General features: G+C 42.7%; 1 protein-coding gene across 5 annotated transcripts in view; it reads left to right on the top strand.

Moving 5' to 3' along the window:
• Positions 1-20,540, top strand: part of AK4 (adenylate kinase 4) — a 75,099-nt gene extending 54,559 nt beyond the window's left edge. For all 5 annotated transcript variants that reach the window (XM_019449010.2, XM_019449006.2, XM_019449008.2 and 2 more), the window contains 3 exons: positions 8,790-8,962; positions 12,467-12,585; positions 14,714-20,540. In XM_019449010.2, coding sequence (XP_019304555.1) covers positions 8,790-8,962; positions 12,467-12,585; positions 14,714-14,828 — 407 coding nt within the window. In that variant the 3' untranslated portion in view covers positions 14,829-20,540. The remainder of the gene's footprint in view (positions 1-8,789; positions 8,963-12,466; positions 12,586-14,713) is intronic.
• Positions 20,541-22,439: the final 1,899 nt, after the last annotated feature.

Raw genomic sequence — 22,439 nt, 5'->3', positions numbered from 1 at the left:
CGGATCAGTGGATGTCAGATGTTAACTAAAGAGCAAAATACCCACATGTTTCCTCACCAAAGTTAAAGTGAACATCTCATGCCCTGATACTGGGACACTCTTGGTTGATAAACAGTTTTCACAGTCTTCATATTGTGATCCTCTGACAATATATTCATTTAAAAAAATATATGTATGTGGTTGGATAATGACTCTTTGCTAAAAATGGTTTAAAATGTCCTGGTCAGGTTGTACCTTATCCGACAGTCTGTTCTTGGCAGCTGATTGATGTGAGAATTACATCTTTGATTTGTTCAGCCCAACTTGAGACACTGATATAAATCACTTCAAAGGATGCTGCCTTTTAGGACACCATTTCATATTGTGTGCCCTGAAGCTTTACATTAGGATGTGTAAGCTGAAGAATATTCATATCTTAAGAGTCTTGTAGACAGATAACCGCCTCTCCTTACTTCATGGAGCCTTTGCCTTCTGCCTAACCAGGGTGACACAGAGCCCCTCTCTAGGACCTGTGATCCCCCAGGTTTTTGACTCTGCACCCCAAACTTCTGTGAGAGCCCAGCCCACTGCCAGGGCCTTTGTGACATCTTCAGAGATTAGGACACCACACCTGCCCTAACAATTACACTATTTGAAGCTAGTCACTTCCAACTGGGTCTTTTATGTCTGTGATACTTGGTTATTAAGGGAAAGGTAAGCCATCCCTCAGTGTCCTTTTTTCTTCTTTATCCTTTTCTCTTTCTCCATTACTGATTCTCCTCTTCCTCCTCCCCCTAAGTCTTTACTTTTCCACTGTACCCTCTGGGATTCTCTTTCCTTATAACCTTCTCCACCTTCCTCCTCACACCTACTCTGACTCCGCAGAATACCCTACCTTCTGCCTTAAAGTAAACCTGGGTCTCCCCTTCACGTGTGACCTTCTTGTCACACCTCCTGTTATTGAGGAGACTTGTTCTCTTATATGAACATACTGTGTTTGGTGATGGTGATGGCACTATCCTGTCTCCCCACTGCTCCTTTCATACTTTTATAAAGGTTCATACTTACCTGTCATGTCTTTCTTGTTATCAGACTTGCTGTCTGTCCTTTTACCTCCGGTCCCACATGGTCTTCATTTTCCCCCAGTGTTGGCTCTTTGCCCCACTTGCCACACTTCCTCCCACCCTGTGCCGGCTGCTGTGCTGGGATTTACATACAGAAATGTGTTTGTTCCTCACAACTTTCTGGATTGGGCATTACCAGGCTCACTTTATGGGTACAGAGAGGTGGGTAACCAGGGTCACAACGTGAGCAGGTGGCATAATTGCACCTCAGACCAAGGCAGTGTGTCTCTGGAGCCTGTATTTCTGTCTGCTAAGCTATTTTTCCCTAGTGTGCTTCATGTAGTGTGTACCTTCAATGCCTGTCAGTTGGGAATTGGTTAAATTGTGGTTCATCCAAACCATGGAGTACTCCACAGTTATTATAGCAAGAGAGCAATGCGTATGTATAGAAAAGAATCTCCAAGATCTATGAAAAGAAAAAAGCAAGGTGCAGAACATTTGTGTATGTGTGGAGAGAATCTGACATGTCTGTGCCTGCAGCACCCCGAAGCCACGCAGGATTTGGATTTCTCCAGTCGTTTTGTATACTGACTGCTGTATACTGTATACTATATAGTAGACTATTGACTACTGTAGCCGTCACGAGCAGGTATTTCTCACAGGCTGCACTTTTCCCCGTGAGAGGAAGACAGCATCGTGTGGTATGTGATGTGTGATTCTGGAGTCAGCACTCGGTTCTTAAATGTGTGGTCTTGGGCAAGTCACTTAACTTTTCTGAGCCTCAGTTTTTACAACTTTAAAATGGGAATGATACCCATTTGCAGAATAATTGTGACTTTTCAGATAATATTTATTCATTGATTCAACAAATATTTATTCAGCACCTATTATGTGCCAGGCACTGTTCTAGGCATGAAGGATGTAGCAGTAAACAGCTTTAAAGGTTCTGCTCTCATTTAGCTAACATCCTAGTGAGAGTAGAAACACTTACAAAATAAAGTAGATCATATGCTATAAAAGATGTTGAAATCTATGAAGAGAAAACCGAAAAAGAGGGGCGGGTGTGAATAGGGGTGCCGTGGGTGGGGCGCAGGTTTAGTTGAACAGGATGGTTAGAAAAGTCCTCACTGACAAGGCATGTTTTGAGCCAAGACTTGTAGGAGCCGAGGGCACACGTAGATACCTACAGCAAGAGCGTGTCACGCCGAGGGGACATAAGCTACTTGTCCAAGGTGGGAATGGACTTACCGGTTTGAGAACAGCAAGGATGTCAGGTGACGTGGGGTGACGGACAGGGATGCTAGGTCAGAGACAACAGGAGCGAGAGTAGGCCGTGTAGGCCCCTGCACAGTTTCAGATTTTCTTCTGCATAAAATCTATCTGACACAGCAAATAGTGGCCGTGATGATGAGGATGCTACAGGATGCTCTGCTCTTGGGGTGGAAGTAAGATAGATGGGGTGACGTTTAGGATTCTTTCAACAATTATTCTTCATACCTGTGGAAGAACAGCATAGTGTAAGAGAGAGGGGGCACTTCCAAGACCAGAGACCTGATCCTCAATCCTGTTCTGCTGCTGATCCTCACTAAATGTCAGCTTCATCTGTTACACGGAGGGTGATTGTTCCCACTCTGCCCACCTCATAGGGCCAATGTGCAGAGTAAGAGAGAAGTAAATTTCTATAAATGCTTTGTGAACACCAGACTACAATACATAGGAAGCACACAGGGTGTGTTTGCTGATTGGACATGGACTCAGGAGCCACTGACAGTTGCCTCGTCTGTGCGAATGTTCCCCAAAATGAGGCACTCACTTAACGAGAAAGACTGCACAGCTGTCACATTTCTTTTTCACGTTTATTTATTTACTTTTGTGTGTGTGAGAAAGAGAATGGGAGTAGGGGAGGGGCAGAGAGAGAGGGAGAGAGAGAGAATCCTAAGCAGGCTTTGCGCTGTCAGCACAGAGCCCAACGCGGGGCTCGATCCCACGAACCACAAGATCTTGACCTGAGCTTACCCGACTGAGCCACCCAGGCGCCCCAGGCCGTCACGTTTCTTCACTTGGATTCCGTGTTATAGTTAACGCAGGCTGCAAATGGATTAGTTCCTTGGAACTTAATGTCCCGTTGTCACGTCAAGGTACACGTGTATTGTCAGCAGCTTAAGGCTGAACCTTTGCACTGAATTTACCAGTTTCACTTTCACCCAGATCAGAGCTCATCATGATTACGTATTGAACTGGATCAGGAAAGTAGACTTAAGGTGCTTTACTATTCAAAAAACGAGGTAGGTGGTGTGCCAGGTTCAGAGCTTGCCTGGCACGAGCTCCCTTTTGATGGGTGGGTTCCAGAATGTGCAGTCTGCTCAGGCTAATAACTAGAGGTGCTGGGCTCTAGTTATGGTAGAGAGCACAGAGCACCAGTGACTCCCCAAACTAGCAAATCTCAGGAAAGGAATTAAATAGAAGCCAGCTGGGGGATGAGGACCTTTCCTTCACGCTGAACTGGGAAACCAGTTGAGCCCCCAGGAGAGCTCTACCTAGAGCAGCAGCGGCCATTTATTGAGTGCTCACTCTGTGCCTAACACTTTACATCTTAAACATTCTAGAAAGATTGTCTCTCTTAATCCTCAAATCAGCCATGCAGTAGGCATTACCTTTTGTTATGGACTGAGTTGTGTCCCCTGCCCCCGCCGCCTTAAATTCATCTGTTGGAAGTCCTGACTCCTAGTACCTTATAATTTGACTCTTTTTTGGAGATAAGGTCACCGAAGAGGTAATTAAGTTAAATGAGGTCATAGGGTGGGCCCTAATCTGCAATGACTAGTGTAGTGTCCTTATAAGAAGAGGAAGTTAGGATACAGGCACACACAGAGGAAAAATTCTATGGGAGACACAGGGAGAAGGAAGCTATCTGCAAGCCAACGAGTGAGGCCTCAGAAAGAACCAACCCTCCCTGACACCTCGATCTCAGACTTTTAGCCTCCAGGACCATGAGACCTTAAATCTCTGTTGTTCAAGCCACCTGTTCTGTGGTACTTTGTTATGGCGACCCCAGCAAATTGATATGCCCTTGTTGTATATCTGAGAAAACTAAGGACCAGAGAGATTACACAAAGCTGGTGGATGTTCTTGCAGTTCTGGCTAGGGAGAACTGGGAATGAAGTCCAGGTGTGTCTGGTTCCAGACACGTCCCACCGAGCCCTGAGGTTTCTGGCTTACTGCAGCTTCTCCTCACTTTTGAAACCACAGCTGGCATCCAGATCTTTGCCCACTGTTCTGTTATACTGTACTTTCCCTTGCCACACCACTTTTTTTACAGGTAAGATCCTGGACAGGAATAGCATAAACAGGTGGCTTGAGTTAGGGGCTTAGTGAATCTGGAAAGATTTGTCTCTGGGAATTTCCTTCCCAGTTCTCCTCTTGCCATGAAACTGAGGTAAAGAGGATTCTCTGCAAAGTGTTTTTGTACCTGTTTAAAAGAGGTGTTGAAACTTCCCCCGAATGGGATAGATACAAGTAGTTAGTTTTGCACTTACACTGTTGCTGTCACTGAGAAGTTTGGTGGTTCTTAACCAGTCCGAGTCACCTAGATAACTTTAAAAAAATACCTAAGTCCTGCTCCTGCTCCCAGATGATCCATTCTGGGAAGAATGTTATGGAATCTGAGTACCCATAAGCTCTTTTTCCCCCCTTGTAAGTCTTCCCTGATAATGTTGATGTGCCCCATCAGATGGAGAACCCTTAAAGTTGTGGAATGACTTATTTCTCTTGTTGGTACTTCTGAACCATAAAAATGGTTGCATTCCAACAACATTAGCATCTTAAAATAGAACTCTTACATTTTAGCTTTCATTATGTAGGCTTCTGTATTTTCCATGGTTCTTTCAACTTTAACACATTTTGAGGATGGGAGGCTATGATAGGAGCCACTGTCCTAACAGAAGACCTCTAAGTCACAAGAATTAATGATTCTCTGGTCATTAGTGGGTCTGAATGTGAAAGCCTAGAAGGTAGACAATACCTAACATTTTTGAAATCTGTTTCGAGTTTATTTGGTACACAGTTGCATTTTCCACCCATTCCTCCAGAGGGCACCAGAGTTCAGAAACAGTTGTGGGGGAGTTGAACAGACTGGCCTTTAGGCTAGAAACTTTAGCCGATAAGATTTGAGCTTTTATTTGTGGGAGGAACTGTTGTATTCTCTTTCAGAGCTTCCTATTCTTTGTTGCCACTGTACTCAGTTTCCATATTTTGTGCAAAGGATAAAGAACAATGTTTTATTGTCAGGATAGTGGCTAGTGATGCTGAGAACCCCAGGACAGGGACTGAGGCTGAGAACTCAGGTCCTCAGAGGAGTGATTTCTAAAATTCTTTGTGCACAGTTTTCAGTAAAAATGTTTACTTTATATCTTCAGTATATGGATATGTGTGAATTATGTGCATATACAGTTTTACTACCATATACCTTATAAAATGCACTCTCCAAACTAGAATCTGAAAAACAGTGAACAAAACAATGCAACAGAGGCTCTATTTTCTTTTCATACTCTAGCAAGGGTCCCTTTGGAAGCCACTGATTTAGAAAATGACTTTTCCTTGAAAAAGGATTTGGGGAAAGCATAGAGATTGATCTTGGGGTTGTTTTGGCTGCAGGCCTCTAAATCTAACTCCAGTTGTCAATTTGAAAAAATTTTTTTATTTTTGAGAGAGAGGAGAGAGCATGAGCAGGGGATGGGCAGAGAGAGAGGGAGACACAGAATCCAAAGCAGGCTCCAGACTCCTGAGCTGTCAGCACGGAGCCCGACATGGGGCTCGAGCCCACGAACCATGACATTATGACCTGAGCAGAAGTTGGATGCTTAACTGACTGAGCCACCCAGGCGCCCCTCCAGTTGTCACTTTGGAGCCTTCATGAAGAGTGGGCTCTGCAGGGAAAGCTAGGACATGGCAGTCAGAGAAAGAGTGCCCTTCTGGGGAAGGCTCACTGCCCTCAACTTTGCTGGAATTTCAGTTTAGAATGTCCCAGGTACAGTGCCAGAGAATCACAAAGGGAGTAAAGCATATCTTAAATCCCATTTCAGGAAACCCATCTTCTAAAGCAGACTATGGTGCACAGTGTAGGGGAACTTAGGCTAAAGTTGACTAATAGACTTAAGTCTGGGGCTCCAGGTTTGCTACCAAAGTTCTCTCTGCAGCATCCCCAGTCTGACCTAGAGTGAGCTGTTGGAGAAAGGGAGATGGAAAAAAGGACCTGGTTGAGGGTATGTGTAGTATGCAATAAGGAATTTGGTGGAAAAGTAAAGGAGGCATGGTTTTATCTGGACTCTACTGAGACTCCTTGCCTACCATCCAGCCTATGTAGCCATAGATTGAATTGAGCCATGAGGGCCCACTTGGGGCCAAATCTTGCTCCTTGGTGACCCAGAGAGTATCACATTGTTATCTGCCTGGTAGTTATCATATATTTGAAGCTCCAGGATACATCCAGTTGCTGTGAAGCCCCAATTCTAAAATTAAGTTTCTTTTTGAACTTAATATTCAAGAGAGAGGCCATTTAATAAGTTCAGATGTAAGCAGTCAAGCCATTCCATAATAGAAAGAAAAAATTACATAATGAGTTTACAGAGCTTGACAGAGTCCTATAATTTCACAGAATTGGGATTTTATTTATTTATTTTTTATTTTTTATTTATTTTTTTTTTTTTAACGTTTTTTATTTATTTTTGGGACAGAGAGAGACAGAGCATGAACGGGGGAGGGGCAGAGAGAGAGGGAGACACAGAATCGGAAACAGGCTCCAGGCTCCGAGCCATCAGCCCAGAGCCTGACGCGGGGCTCGAACTCACGGACCGCGAGATCGTGACCTGGCTGAAGTCGGACGCTTAACCGACTGCGCCACCCAGGCGCCCCCACAGAATTGGGATTTTAAAGTAAGGCAACTGGTCAAATAAGTATGGCCACTGAACAGAAGACTAGAAGACAGCTACCCTAGTGTTACATGGAAATGTTTGCCCACTGTGTGCCAGTGTGAAGGCCACGTCTCCACAGTGTGCTTGACCTTAGGCAGATACAGTTTGACCTTTCATTTCCCTAAATGTTAAGTAATCGTAACTTGGTCTAACAAATTATATTGAGATTTGAAAAAAATCCACTTAGCTCTTTATTTAAGGGCAGAATTTTGTTTCCATTCTGAAAGCACTATATGCTCAATTAAAAAAAAATGAGAAACTAGAAGAGTAGAAAGGAATCCCCCATCTTCCCACTGCAAAGAAAACCACCATGAACGTACTTCTTGTATAGTTTCCCAGTGTGTGGGTGCCTTTTTTGTGAAGAGGATGCTTAGCCAGAGAGTCACTCTGGGAGGAGGGAGACAATGCTGGGCTATTGGCTCAGGCATCACCTGGGCTGCAGGATTAGAAGTACCTATTTCTAGGGGTGCCTGGGTGGCTCAGTTGGTTAAGCATCTGACTTTGGCTCAGGTCATGATCTCACGGCTCGTGGGTTTGAGCTCCACGTCAGTCTCTGTGCTGACACCTTGGAGCCTGGAGCCTGCTGCAGACTCTGTGTCTCCCTTTTCTCTCTGACCCTCCTACATTCACTTTGTCTCTTTCTCTCTCAAAAATAAATAAGCATTTAAAAAAATTAGAAATAACCTATTTCTCTGTTGAAGCCAGTCCAAATGCATTAATGGGTCATGGGAGGACAGCATACAAGAATGTGAAGGCAGTTTCTTCTGGGAGCCTGTGATTACCTTGTGTTAGCCATGTGATAGCTAATGAACTGAGATCTGCCCTGCAAGATAAGCTTTTTCCCACCTCTGTTTGAACTTGCCTTTTCTTTCCCTGTCATAACAATAGAGTTGAACACATGCCCCAGGTTTGGTGCTCTCTATTCTTGTGTCTTTTTGGAAAAGATGTAACTTCATCTTCTGTAATAAACAACATCACAGGTTAGACACTATGGGGACCGTTGGATAATTTTCCTTATTGGAGAAATTAGAAAATAAGCTCCAAGGGAAGCCTGGAGCTTCCAGTCCACCCCCCCCCCCACCCCCCCACCCCCCCCCCCCCCCCCGCCTACTGCAGAGCAATCCTTTTATCAAATACAACAAGAGCAAATTACTAGAAAAGTTAAAAGAAAACCACAAATTCAACCATAAACTTTAGATTCACTAGGCTTGAAATTACTGTGGAATTGCTATAAAATTCCTAAATGCTTTTTCTTATTTCTGTGGTTACTGTACTAGATTGCAGACCACATGTTGAGTTTTGTAAGAGTGGGGAATGGAGAAAAAAATATATACATGTATATGTATATATAATTTTGGGGATAGCCTATGAATAATATACTTATCAGCTGTTAAAGCTATAAAAGGACACAAATATAATTTTGTCCCTTCACTTCTTTAACAGAAGAGGAAATGGAGGTGATATAACTTGCCTAGGGTTACGTGAGTAGTTAAGAGCAAAGCTAGAACTGGTTTAGTGTTTTTTTCGTTTAGTATACTCTCTGCTTGTGTCATGTGACCCCTTAATCTTTCAGTGTCCCAAATGCCAAAACTGGATTTTAAAGTAGCCTATTTTCTTCTAGCATTAAATTTAAGGAGGTAGACATAAATGTCTGATAAAAACTTAATTCTGGGTGATATATGTATAGATTTGATTATTCTGTCACTGAAAATATTTCATTGACTCATTGGAATTGGGAAAGGTCTTGCATTTGATATGTTTTGTTTTTGGCATTTAGGTTTTCCTAGGACATTAGTACAGGCTGAAGCCCTGGACAGAATCTGCGAGCTGGATCTAGTGATCACTTTGAACATTCCATTTGAAACACTCAAAGACCGTCTCAGCCGACGTTGGATTCACCCTCCCAGTGGAAGGGTGTATAACCTGGACTTCAATCCACCTCATGTGCATGTAAGACTATACAGGGCCCTTTGACAGACTGACAAGAAAGAGGCACAGCATTTTGGTTGTAAAGTATAGGAAGGATATGAATAGATGATTCAAAAAAGAACAAATCTACATGGCCAAATGTATTTGAAATTTCTCATTCACTAGTGGTCAAGGAAGGCAAATTCAAGTTTATAACATCTATTGCTGGTGGGGATCTGAGAAAAATGATACTCTCATCTTTATCAGACCTAGTATTTGTAGTCTTTTTAAAAAGGAATCTAGCAATGTACATTAAAAAAATTTTTTTAATGTTTATTTTGAGAGAGAGAGAGAGAGAGAGAGAGACAGAGTGTGAGTGGGGGAGGGGCAGAGAGCGAGGGAGACACAGAATTCGAAGCAGGCTCCAGGCTCTGAGCTGTCAGTACAGAGCCCGATGTGGAGCTTGAACTCACAAGCTGTGAGATCATGACCTGAGCTGAAGTCGTCACTCAACCGACTGAGCCACCCAGGCACCCCTACATTAAAATTTTTATTTCATTCAACCCACCACTGGCAGTATAGGTTATGGAGATGAAAGCACTAGCAGGTAAGATCATGTACACAGTGTCGCTTATTCCAGTGTTGATTTTAGGGAAAAACAAAACAATCTGAACACAAAAATGAATGCTCATTTGCAGGGGATGATTAAATGAATTAGCGAATATCTACGTTTTGTAGTCAGTAAAAAGAAAGACTTTGTGCTATATACTTTGACCTGAAGAAACATTTCCTCCAGGTGTATTACTGAATATGAAAAGCAAATAGCACAATGATTCCATTTTTATAAAACAGTGACTGTCTTTCTTTACACATATCTGTTTGTGTGTGTGTTTATAAGTGCTCTCTGGCTTCATAAGACCAGGGATAAATGGTTAACACTGGGTCTGGATGAAGAACTGGGGTTAAAGTGGGCGGGGTCATGGGAGAGATGGGAGTAAGGATGTAAAGGGGGAAGACTAGAGGAATAGCAAGTTCAAAAAAACAGCATGTTTACATAAAATAAGCATGTATAAAGGTACATGTTTAAAGAAACTTCTTTATTTTTTTAAATGTTTATTTTATTTTTGAGAGAGAGTATGTGTGTGCAGTGGGTAAGGGGCAGAGAGAGGGGGGGAGAGAGAATCCCAAGCTGGCTCCATGCTGTCAGCATAGAGCCCAATGTGGGGCTCGATTTCATGAACTGTGAGATCATGACCTGAGCCAAAATCAAGAGTCAGATGCTTAACCGACTGAGCTACGAGGTGCCCCAGGAAACTTTTTAAGTTAATGAACTCATTTAAAGAATTACTGTTCTTTCTGGTAATGATAGGAATTAGTTCAATATGATTTTTTTTTTAATTTTTTTTAACGTTTTTTATTTATTTCTGAGACAGAGAGAGACAGAGCATGAACGGGGGAGGGTCAGAGAGAGAGGGAGACACAGAATCCGAAGCAGGCTCCAGGCTCTGAGCTGTCAGCACAGAGCCCGACGCGGGGCTCGAACTCGCGGACTGCGAGATCATGACCTGAGCCGAAGTCAGACGCTTAACCGACTGAGCCACCCAGGCGCCCCTCAATATGATTCTTAACTCCAATTATGGGGAGGCAGATAGTATTACTTTTAATCCTCCAAATGTGAAAGAGGTGACAGTTGTATCTTATTGGATTAATGTGTATGGAATAGGTAGACCTGAATATCGATAGAGTCAATAATTACTACAGAAAACCAACTTCAAGAGGGTAAGGATGCCTTCCCAGCTCATGAGTGCCATTGATAAAGTTCCAGTGAGTCTTATTCATTTGGGCGAAATGAACTAGTTGCCTTTTGAAGTCTTTTTTTTTTTTTCACATTTGTTTATTTTTGAAAGAGCATGAGTTGGGGAGGGGCAGAGAGAGGAGACACAGAATCCAAAGCAGGCTCCAGGCTCGGAGCTGTCAGCACAGAGCCTGATGAGGGGCTCGAACCCACGAACCATGAGATCATGACCTGAGCTGAAGTCGGTGCTTAACTAATTGAGCTACCCCAGTGCCCCAGAAATCTTTTTAAAAATATAGTAAATACTTCTGGAATTCCTGTATTAGGTCCCTTCCTCCTTTCTTTTTCAAGAAACTAGTAGAGGGGGAAAAATGATGGAGGGGAAAAGAGGGTCCTGAATACGCACTGAAGTCCAACACAGATGCTTCACATTTTAGCTCCGCCTAGCCCTGCTGAAGCAAAGATTCTCTTAAAGTTTGAGAACCTTTAATATTAAGTTGCTTTCCAAAGACTGGGTATACTAAAAGAACACCTGCAGTTATTACAGTGCTGCCCCCAAAGTCAGCAGTGGAAGTGCTAGTCTGGGCTACCTCTTGGTAGCCACTGTGGCCAGGCTGTCCTGGAAGGAGGGATGCTGTCACCCCAGCATCATTCTGCTCGTTCTAGAAGTAGTTGTTGTATTTACTGGTGCTCTGAGGTCCTAGAAATGACTTCTGAGCTTTGCAACCATAAGTAAAGGGGATGAAAGTAGAGGTGATGTACAGCTTTCCCCCACCCCCATCTCTCCTGTTGTGTCAGGGTAACAGCCATGGAATACACATGTGATGATTATGGGGCTCACCAACAAATCATAAGCATAAATTATGTACCCATGGCCCTGAGCTGTAATGGAATTTTAGTGTGTTTCAAATTTATAGCTGGTTTCTGATTATCCAGTTGAGTTGCCTGAACCTTTTGGTTCTGCTCTAGCCTGCCTTTTGACAGATTTATTTCATGTGACTATCTCCCCTGGTGGGTAATAGGCGTGGACACAGGAGGCAAGATCTTCTTATGTGCACGTTGCCATTTTTAAGTAGATATGTTTCCTGAGAAGGTTAAAATATGTCAAAAATCAGGTTCTTAGAATTGCAGCTTTTCAGTTCTCGGAATGTTTGTTCTTGTTTATCATAGGTATATGATTCATGCCTATTTAATCTACCTTTAGGCAAGTCATTATGTGATCTAGTAAAATAGCCTGAGTAAGATTAATCTCAGAAAAGGATTTGAAAGCTAGCAGAGGTAGGAGAGAGATACCTTCTCCTAGATCAGTGTTCTCCTAAGTAAACCACTTGGTTCTTTGAGATGATTTATTTTCCTTATTAACAGCTCAAACTTTAGAAAGCAAGGCAGTTTTAGGAATATTTAGAGGGCCAGAGTGATAGTGTCTAAAGGTCGTTTATTGTTGGGGGAGGCAGCATGGAGTTTTAAACTATAAATTGAAAATATCATTTATCAGTAGCAGTGTAACATGTTCAGAAAGATCTGAGAAGTTAATAACGATTTCATGTCAGCTCTCAATGGATAAGGTTAACATACTGTTAAGAGTGTTATTTCTTTTTTTCAACTACTTTCACTATTACCATTGTCATCAGGCCTAATTCATCATGTGGGAGGGGTCAAAGGTGAATACATGGGTTTTGCATAGGAAAGTTTTTCATCTATGGAATGGCCCAGCTATTGGCCGTATTAACTGGTTTCTCTGGTATCTGTAGGGGATTGATGACATTACTGGTGAACCATTAGTCCAGCAGGAGGATGATAAACCTGAAGCAGTTGCTGCCCGGCTAAGACAGTACAAGGATGTGGCAAAGCCAGTCATTGAATTATACAAGTGAGTGTGCTTCAACATTTTCATGGCGGAGGGCCAATTAAAACAGTATGGTGCCCAGTGGGAAGGACACTGGACTGAGGTAGGGTGGTGTTTCTTTAAGCTAGATAAATCCTAAAGGCCCAGTTCCTCCCTGCAGGTCAGGTGAAATGTTGGGGGTTGTACATGGGAGATATAGTCCAGTTCTTTTATGCTGAAATTCTTGTAATACAAGGACCGAAACCTGATCCTCTCTGTCTGGTTGTAAAATTACGTGTAGAATTATATTCATCTTTCTTTTTAAGGAGCTGAAATAATGGCTTATATTTTGACACTCCCACATATGTCATTTGGATGGAGGATTAGAAGGGACCTTTTGACTAGCTATGTCGAGGAGGGAATTTAACCAAAGGAAAAAAAAAAAAAAGCTAAAACTATAAGCTACGGATGGCAGATTCATATGGTTCCGGGGGCCAGGCAGGTATTGGAAATGAGTGTCAAACCTGGTAATGGGCTGTGTTAATCTGGGCAGGTGAGTGACAGTTGAACTGTACAGCTGCTGTATGATGTTCAGCCAATTATTACCACAGGGGCACTCAGACCCAGAGTGGCTAGTGATACCTATTTCTCAGGAGAAGCAGAAATCTGGCTTTGTGTGTATGTGGGGGTGGTGTGTGTGTGTGTGTGTGTGTGTAAATCCCAATTTTTAAAACTATTAGCAACAGATAACATTTTTAACAGCATGCAAACCAAACAAAACCCATTTGCAGACTGCATGCAGGACAGCTGTCTACAGCCTCCGCTATATATCAATTTCTGACCCTTCAGCTCCCAAATAATTTAGCAGGCCTTTAGATTAGAAGTTCCTGATCATGTTACTATGATCTATCCTGTGTTTTGTGATCTGTTGTAAGTAACAAGGGTTTTATAGTACCAAAGTTTGTCAATGATCTGTTTTGTTTTAAAATTTTTAATGTTTATTTTTGAGGGAGAGAGAGACAGAGTGAGGGGAGGGGTAGAGAGAGAGGGAGACACAGAATCCGAAGCAGGCTCCAGGCTCCAAGCTGTCAGCACAGAGCTGGACACGGGGCTCAAACTCACGAACCTTGAGATCATGACCTGACCCGAAGTCAGATGCTTAACTGACTGAGCCACCCAGGTGCCCCAGTGATCTGTTTTTTGAAAGTGTGTACTGAGGCAAATTTGGTATTGTCCATATAATGTTATTCTTGGATATGTTTTTCTTTTTTTCTTCTTTTTAAAAAAAATTTTTTTTTAACGTTTATTTATTTTTGAGACAGAGAGAGACAGAGCATGAACAGGGGAGGGGCAGAGAGAGAGGGAGACACAGAATTTGAAAAGGGCTCCAGGCTCTGAGCTGTCAGCACAGAGCCCGACGTGGGGCTCGAACTCACGGACCGTGAGATCATGACCTGAGCTGAAGTCGGATGCTTAACCGACTGAGCCACCCAGGCGCCCCTCTTTTTTTGTTTTTTTAAGAACATGCGAGCCACAGAGAGGGGCAGGAGAGAGAGAAAGAGAGAAAGTTAAGCAGGCTGCATGTTCAGTGCAGAGCCTGTCAACGCGGCTCAGTCCCACGATCCTGGGATTGTGACCTGAGTTGAAATCAAGAGTCAGACACTCAACTGACTGAGCCACCCAGGCGCCCCTCTTTGATATGTTTTAAATAGGAGAAGAAGAGGTGGTATCATGCTAGGCATGCCAGAATTGTAAAAGCTGTGGCCTTATTTAAGTATCCCCAAGTGCAGGTGTTGATACATTTGCGGGGGCTGCTTTGGCACTTAGCAGTGTGTGTGATAGACCATGAGATCATGCTTGCTTTATACCCTGGATCTTCACCTGCCCTAATATCATGTTAAAAAGAAACCTAAGGGTCGCCTGGGTGGCTCAGTTGGTTAAGCATCTGACTTTGACTTCGGCTCAGGTCATGATCTCACAGTTTGTCAGTTCGAGCTTGGGCTTCCTGTTGTCAGTGCAGAGTCTACTTTGGGTCCTCTGTCTCCCCTCTCTCTGCCCCTCCCCTGTGCATTATTTCTCTCTTTCTCTCTCTCTCTCTCTCTGTCTCAAAAATAAACATTTAAAAAAAAAAGTGAACCTAAAATGCGTTTATGTGTTGGATTTTATTTTTCAGGAGCCGAGGAGTGCTTCACCAATTTTCTGGGACGGAGACTAATAAAATCTGGCCCTATGTTTACATGCTTTTCTCAAACAAGATCACACCTATTCAGTCCAAAGAAGCATACTGAGCCCGCCCAATGAAGAACCAGGAAGATGTCATTCATTCAGTTGTATGTGTAGTATTGGTGCCGTGTCCAAATTAGAAGCTAGCGGTGATAGCTTGCAGCGTCTTTTCTAGTCCAAATGGTGAACTGAAATGAAAACAAATGAGGAGAAAGAGTTAATGAAGAGGCTCTTCTCTGCCTTTCTGATGAAGGGTCACCCACACGTGTCTAGGATGTCTCTGCACGTCTCAAGCCCTTCACAAGAAAGCAAGTACAGGCTGGATTTCAAAGGGTGTATAACCCAAACTCTAGCTGATTTCTGACCATCACATTGTTGCCATAGTAGCCTTTTAACACGTGATGGTGTTGGCCTCTGGTTCTCCCTGCCCCCCAAAGGCTGTTGAACCACAGCACCAGGTGGCCTGAGAATGCCAAGGGCAGTAGCCCCGGCCTTGTCCCAAGTTCTCTGGTATGTGCCCTTCCTGGTGACCGTGCGATTGAAGCCAGTTGCTCTGTGGTCACTTCTCTGGCCTTGAGTGACTGTCCACAATTAGCTTTTCTGTTCGGAGTGCTACCTTTTTCTGCCTCCATGCTCTGTAGAGTCTCTCCTTTTTCAGACATCCTGGAATGAAAGGATTTGGCTTCTAGTATTTTTATTAGACTGTATTTTGGTACATCTGTTTTCTCCCTTCCTAGACTATGAAGTAATAGATAGTTACTGCTTTTATCTCTCTCAGATTCCTTTCTAAGAGCCGAGAGTGAGGGGAGGGTGTCCAGATGCTTCTTGCAGCAGGAACTGAGCTCTGCAGAGGGTCTACTTACGCTGCTGGGCTGACCCTCATGGGTTGACACTGCTCTTTTCTTTTATCATGAAAAAATAAAATCCTCAAAGTCTTTGGGAGTCTTCAGAAAAATGGGAGATACTACATACACGTTAAAGAATCATTATCTTGTGTATAGAAGTAATAAGACCATATGGAATTACTGCACTAAAAGAATAGTTTAGCTTTTTATTCAAGACAAAAAAAATGTATTTTGAAATGCTGCTAAATGTTGATGCTGACAGTGTTTTTCTCCTGTGAGTGACCCAAACATATTATAAATAGTTGGTAAAGGGAATGGAGCCTGTGGGTTGAGGAAAATGTTGCACTAGCTGTGCCCAGACTGAGTATGACAGCTTTGTGATTATGGGAAAACAAATTCTTAATTTTTTTTTTTCTTTCTATTCCAAAGATGCTTTCTGTGGGGTGGCCATTAAGTCTAGAAATATAGATGATACAATTTTGTCATTCTTTGTAATGTAATATCAATAAACCATTTATTAAAGATTTGCCTGGTTTCCAGACTTGGTGGCCACCTAATGTAATTCTGGCTCTCCTCTGGGAAGGACAATGAAATTTATTCCTGTTGCCTTAAAAATAAATACCCCTCTTCATGCATCGTGATTGTCCCTAAGGAGGGTTCTTTGCTATTCCTGAGAGTGACTTCTAACTCCTCATACTGAAGAGAAGGGGGGCGGGGAGCCTATTTCAGCACGCCTCTGGTGTTGCAATGCATTGTTTATTTTCTGAAGATGTCCTGGAGAATCTCCAGTCAATTCCCTGGCAGATGTGTTCTGTATGGTAATGATTGCATCTTCCTTACAAATACTGCCCCGCTCTTCACAGTTCCTCTCCTCTATACCTTCATGCGAATGTTCTTTGACTACCTTAGTGGAAACATAGACTGGTCTCCTCATTCTCTGAATCACCATGTTACTTTTTGGGTGTATGCAATGGAGATGCCCAGTTCAGGTCTGTGAAACATCAGTGCATGATACGGACTTCTAGTGCTCTAGAAGAGCCATGTTTGAATGCCGGTTGGTGGGGACAGGGTGAAAATCAGACCTGTAGGTAAAGCTCAGGTTTCCTGGGGAACCAGGTACGGAGAAAACAAACCTGATATGAAGAAAGTTGCACAATTTAGACTAGCACTGCCATGGAGACAATTTCTAAAAACTAGGAAAACTAGAGAGTTAAGGTTGTTTTATGGGTAATTCAAGAGAGGAAAGTTTGTGTCCTTTTGGAAGTAGAAAAATCTACATGACTCTTTCTTTACTTCTCTTTGTGTTTAACAGACTCCCTTTGGAGTTTTTGAGAGAGTTATGAGAAATGGCTGGTCCCTGATGCCATACTCTAGTTCTCAATCCTTCCCTCTTCTCCTCCAGCAGAATAGATAGTTATAGTCAGTGTGGGAGCCTCTCAGTGTCTCAACGGCATTTGCTGTTTCTGTGCTTGGTGAGGGCCCTGTGCTTGGTGTGACCAATAAAAAAGACAAACACCTTTTCCATGCGTCTTTGAAAGATGATACTTATTTCATGTTCAGTGGCCTAAAAAGTCTATTTCAGATTTTCTTCAACAAGCTCTCTAGCATTTTCTCCAGTAATTTTGTAAAAAATTAAAATTCTCTTGAAAATATTTTGATAAAAGCTAAAGGGACATCTTTTCTTGGTTTTTCTTCTACTGCCACAGATACGGTTCCTTCACAGTTCTGCAAAGAGAGTAATTTGGGTGTCTATAAGATTCCTACCGGTCCACATATTCTGTGATTTAGCCAGTTGTGAATTAATTTTGCTTTTCATTGTCTGAACAGGCTTCCCACTTACTTAGAACTTGGAGACATTGCTGTGTTTAATATCCTTTAACACTAAGGCAGACATAAAATAAGTATCATTTACTGAAGGCCTTTGGGCGATAGGTAAAGTTGTAGGACCTTAGCAAACACTCATTTAATCTTCCAAGCATCCTTTGAGATAGGCATGAGGCCATGTTTATGAACAAGGAAGACAAGGGTCAGAGATGTGAAGCATCTTGCCCAGGCTCTTGCTGCCAACAGACAGTCCAGCCAGGACTCACACCCAGGTTTTCCTGATTCTGCAGCCTGAGTTTGCTCCTGGATGTTAACTATCTGTGTCCTGTCCCAACCAACCTAGGGTGCTGAGCCTGCTTGATTTTGCTCGTATTTCCAAGTGGCCTCGTCAAAAGTAGCAGAAGTGACATTCAGCTCTATATGGGACTGTTCTCCCCCTCCCCGCTTTGCTTAAGCAAAGGGAGTTGCTAGAGGAAGATCTGAGCCTTTGATCTTCTTTCCTAACTTCTCACTTATAAAATGAAAGGCTGTTGAAATAGGCTGGGCTTGGGTCCAGGCTAATCTGTGGAGGGGTCAGTTTCCTTCATGTTCCTCACCTACCTATGCTTTTGGTATCCATGGTATTGTACCCCTAAGGGACCTTAACACTTCATCCGCCTTCAACTATAGTGCTCCCTGTAGATCTGGGCTTCTGGGAGTTAGATGCTACTCACTTTTCTTCCCTGATAGCAGGAGAAATCACTCCCTCACTTCCACCCCCAAATAAGGCCCTGATGATAAACATCCTTCCTGAAGTGCTGGCAGGTGATGGAGCCCCCAGCATACCATCTTGCCTATGTCACATTGCATATTAACATGATCCTGAATGCTACATTCACACCTTTGCCTGCCATCTGATGTGGCACTCACTGCTTGTCATGCACAATTCTGGCGGAAACCAGGGGAGATTGGCTTCCTGTGTTATCCGCCCTGCCCAGGGTCACTCCCCACCACCTTTCAGCAGCCAAGCTCAGATGAGCTCCAGCTTTACCCAGGGTGTACCCCTCCCTTTGGTAGGGAAGGAAAAAAGGTAATAACCGCCAATGGATAAGGGGGATTCTTGGAAAGAGCTACTGCTGTGGCTTCGCCTACCTACCACTTAAAAATGTTGTTGAGACAGGATGGTTTTAGATAGATGGGTGCCTGTGCAAAACCATAAATAGGACTGTTAGAAAATTTAGTTCACTAAACTGATTTCAGTATTTGACTTTAGCTGTTTAGCAGTTTAAACAGCTTACCAGCCTGCTGGGGTCCTGCTTAGGTCATAAAGACCACAAATTTCAAATATGTTAAGGCATAGGCATTCTTAGTAGTTCCTGTTTATTGGTACTTAATGCTAAGTGCATTATGTGCATTGTCTAATTAAATCTGCAGTAGTTACCCTAATGTAATAGATGTTTTAGTTATCTTGCCTCTGTGTAAAAACTGCAATCATTCTGTTCACTTAAGTTTGTATTTTCATCTATCTATAGGGATTAATCAAGAAATCCAAAAGGGCCTTTTTTTGTACCTTTTCCTCCTTTGAGTTCCCCATTCTAATTAATAGGTAAAGCAGTGTTATTTGATTGTACCTGGAATCTTTGCTTTTGGCACTCTGGTGCTGAGGCAAGAAGTGGGCACTCAGTGGGTCTTGGTGGTAGTTGCACACTGTATATACAGAGAGCATATATCTCATCTGCACTCTGCTGAGTTACAGGATCTCGGGAGACATTCATATCTACCTGATGAATTTCATTTATTACCTTTCATTTAAAACACAGTATCTTTTTTTGCTGCATTTAATTTTGCCAGAGAGGCAATTCATAAGGCCAAGTTGTGTTCTTAGTATGAATTGCTTTCTTTTTAATTCCCCTGCATTTTTAGTAACTCCCTGGTCTATTTGGTGTCTCAAAAGGAGAACCTAGCAATGCAGCCTGTTTGTTTTTTTTTTTGTTTCGTTTTTTTTTTTTTTTAATACGGGAGTGTGGTCTAGTCATAAGTTATCATCCCTTTCCACATATAACTGATCCAGTCTGGTTTCTAGATGAAAAGTGTGCAAGAGCCAGATGTTGGGAAACCCATGAAGCCGTATTTCAACTATGAAGAAAAATATACTTCCTGCATCTGTTGAGATATACTATAATTACAGTTGTTCATAAATGCCATACCTTATCTTTCTTTTAACAAATTGCACAATTCTTGCCAAAATAAATGCCATTATTCTGTATGCTTCAGGGAAATTCCCCCAATTTGATCAGTGAGCATGTGTGTGTGTGTGTGTGTGTGTGTGTGTGTGTGTGTGTGTAGGGAGAGGGAGGGAGAGATGGTGAAACATTTCCAAGGGGACAAGAGCCCTTGGATGGCATGGATGTGCATTCCTTCCGGGTAATAATTATGCTATTCCAGGAAACAGCATGTGTCTTCCTGGAAATAAAGATTTCCTGTCTGTAACTTTTGCAGGTTACACCAAGTGCACCTTGTGATTCTCCCTGGGGTTGGTGTGTGTCTAATTCCATTTCATAAAACCTTTCTTCATTTTAAAGCTTTGGCTGTGAAGTCAGAAATGTGCTAAATAAAAACAAACTGTTTTGTATTTAATTTAGTGAAGGGTAAAGGGAAGAAAAAAAAACTCAGTCTTTATGTAAGCTCCAAGGTGTTAGGGCTTAGAGGGTTTTTCTAGTTTTATGAGAATTTGTACTACTGATTTTTATATATTCCTGTTTTTGAGATGAACAGATCTCTGGGGAAATTGTTGCATTACAATGGCGTTTCACTGTGACCCCTCTCAAGCTCAAATCTGTTCTCTTAAGCCAATGACAACTTGTCACTTCGGTTTACTGTCCTGTGAAAAGTCAGCTCCAGTTTCCCAGAAGTTGTGTGTTTACGATGAGTCAGTGCTTTTCTTCAGTGAAAGTTGTCAGCCCTCTTGATTTGGGTGTATGTGCTTAATTCAGAGTATCTAAACCTGTAGTCTAATCTGTACATGCTCTCCTAACTGTTAATTGTTATTGACTATTTTGATTATCTTGCTTGAAGATTGATTCCTACTTTTTAATTTGATAGAAATAAAGTTTTTTTTCCTGCTTATAACTAGTGAATTAATTTAACATTTGTATTGCTTTTTACACTTGAGAGTATACATCTTCATAGCTCTTCACATTTATGCTATTCTGTGACCGCTTCATTATCAACATTGTTATCTCCAATTTGCAGATGAGGAAAATAGTGAACACAGTGTTGCCTGGATGAGGTGACAGTTGGTGGCAGAGCAAGATCATGAACGTAAGCATTGTGATCCCCAGTCTCCTTTTCTGCAACACCATGTTGCCTCACTTTGTATACCTTCAAGCACTTTTTTTTATCTAGCACTTCATTCTTTGCATATTTTCATAAACATTCTTTAGTTTTGTTCTTGAAACAACTGGATGATGTGAGTAGATTCTCTCCCTACCTTGCAGATTAGGAGACTAGATCAGAGGATGTGAGTCTAAGATCATAGTGTCAAGGGCCAACTCAGCAGAAGCAGGAAACTCAGGAGACCTGGCTGCTGGATGCTAGAGTCATGGAGGAAATACAGCCAGCCTCTGCAGAAGCCTTCCTGCAACTGGGGGGGGTGGGGGGAGATGGGGGATGCCCTGGCTTCTCCCAACCTCACATTCTCCTGTCTCCTGCAGGGGCTTCCCCTTAGCTGGGTTCCAAAGCTCACTGACCTAGAAGCCTGAGGAAATGTCCCACAGGCCTCCATGCCCCTAGAAGGTGAACCGGATATGGTGGCTATGTGGTAGATTGTATCAAAGTTAAAGCCATTCACTCTTTAGGAGAATTTTACTTTTCTGCCCCATTGGCTTTATGTTTGGGCATACTGACTTGCTTTAGCCAATGAAATACGAGCAAAAATGAAGTCTGCCACTTCTGAGCGGAAGCCTCAGGAGCCAGAGCATGGTCACCAATCTCTTTCCTTCTCCACTGAGGCTGTCAGTCTCCTAGGGCTCTTCTTTCAACTGGGATCCTAAAATGGACGTGGAGCAAGATTAGTCCATGATGGATTAGTACTGTGCATGAGAAATAAGCCTTTGTTTTTCTCATCCCCTGGGATTTGGGTGGATTTGGTACAACAGCATAATTTAGTTCAAGCTGACTGATAGAAAAAGGGCCCAAGACTAGTATATCATGTCATCTAGTTATAACTTTGATTCTCTTATCAAGCACTATTAGGCTCTGGGGATGCAAAGATGAATAAGACCCAGTTTTTGCCCTTGACTTCCTTAGTCTCCTGGAGGAGATGGAAATATATTTAGATAATTATACATAACTGTTGGGATTATTCACTGGATTATAATTGGGAATATACAGATGTAGTAACTTTTTCAGCCAGCCAACTAGACCAAGGAAGAGCTAATATTTGAGCTGAGTGATGGAGGAAAGAGGGAACCCAAGCAGAGGGAATGGTATGTGGGCAGAAGTATGAGCACATAGGCCAGGTGGAGGTCAGACAGGTATGGAGCAGGACTGGGGAGATAAAGGTAAGATTGAGTTGTATGGGGAAGTTGTACTGACCTGGTCTTAACTTTGTTTGTAGTAGACAGTACAGAGTCTATGCCAGAAAGTGACTCATCAGATTTACATGATAAAATTGTACTACAGATGTGAAGTAAGGTGTGACTGAGTTTAACAGAAAGGGATGGTTGGATTATAACGAGTATGGGGTGCCTGGATGGCTCAGTCGGGGGAGCCTCCGACTTCGGCTCAGGTCATGATCTCGCGGTCCGTGAGTTCGAGCCCCGCATCGGGCTCTGTGCTGACAGCTCAGAGCCTGGAGCCTGTTTCGGATTCTGTGTCTCCCTCTCTCTCTAACCCTCCCCCATTCATGCTCTGTCTCTCTCTCTCTCAAAAATAAACGTTAAAAAAAAATAATAATAACAGGAGTAAAGAAGGGTTAAATGTCTCCAGGGGAGGGGTGCCTGATTGGCTCAGCTCTTAAGCATTCCG

This window comes from Panthera pardus, unplaced genomic scaffold (assembly GCF_024362965.1).
Source record: "Panthera pardus isolate Hobbes unplaced genomic scaffold, ASM2436296v1 HiC_scaffold_11, whole genome shotgun sequence".
Classification (NCBI taxonomy): Eukaryota; Metazoa; Chordata; class Mammalia; order Carnivora; family Felidae; genus Panthera; species Panthera pardus.
This window is presented reverse-complemented; position numbering and strand designations above follow the sequence as displayed.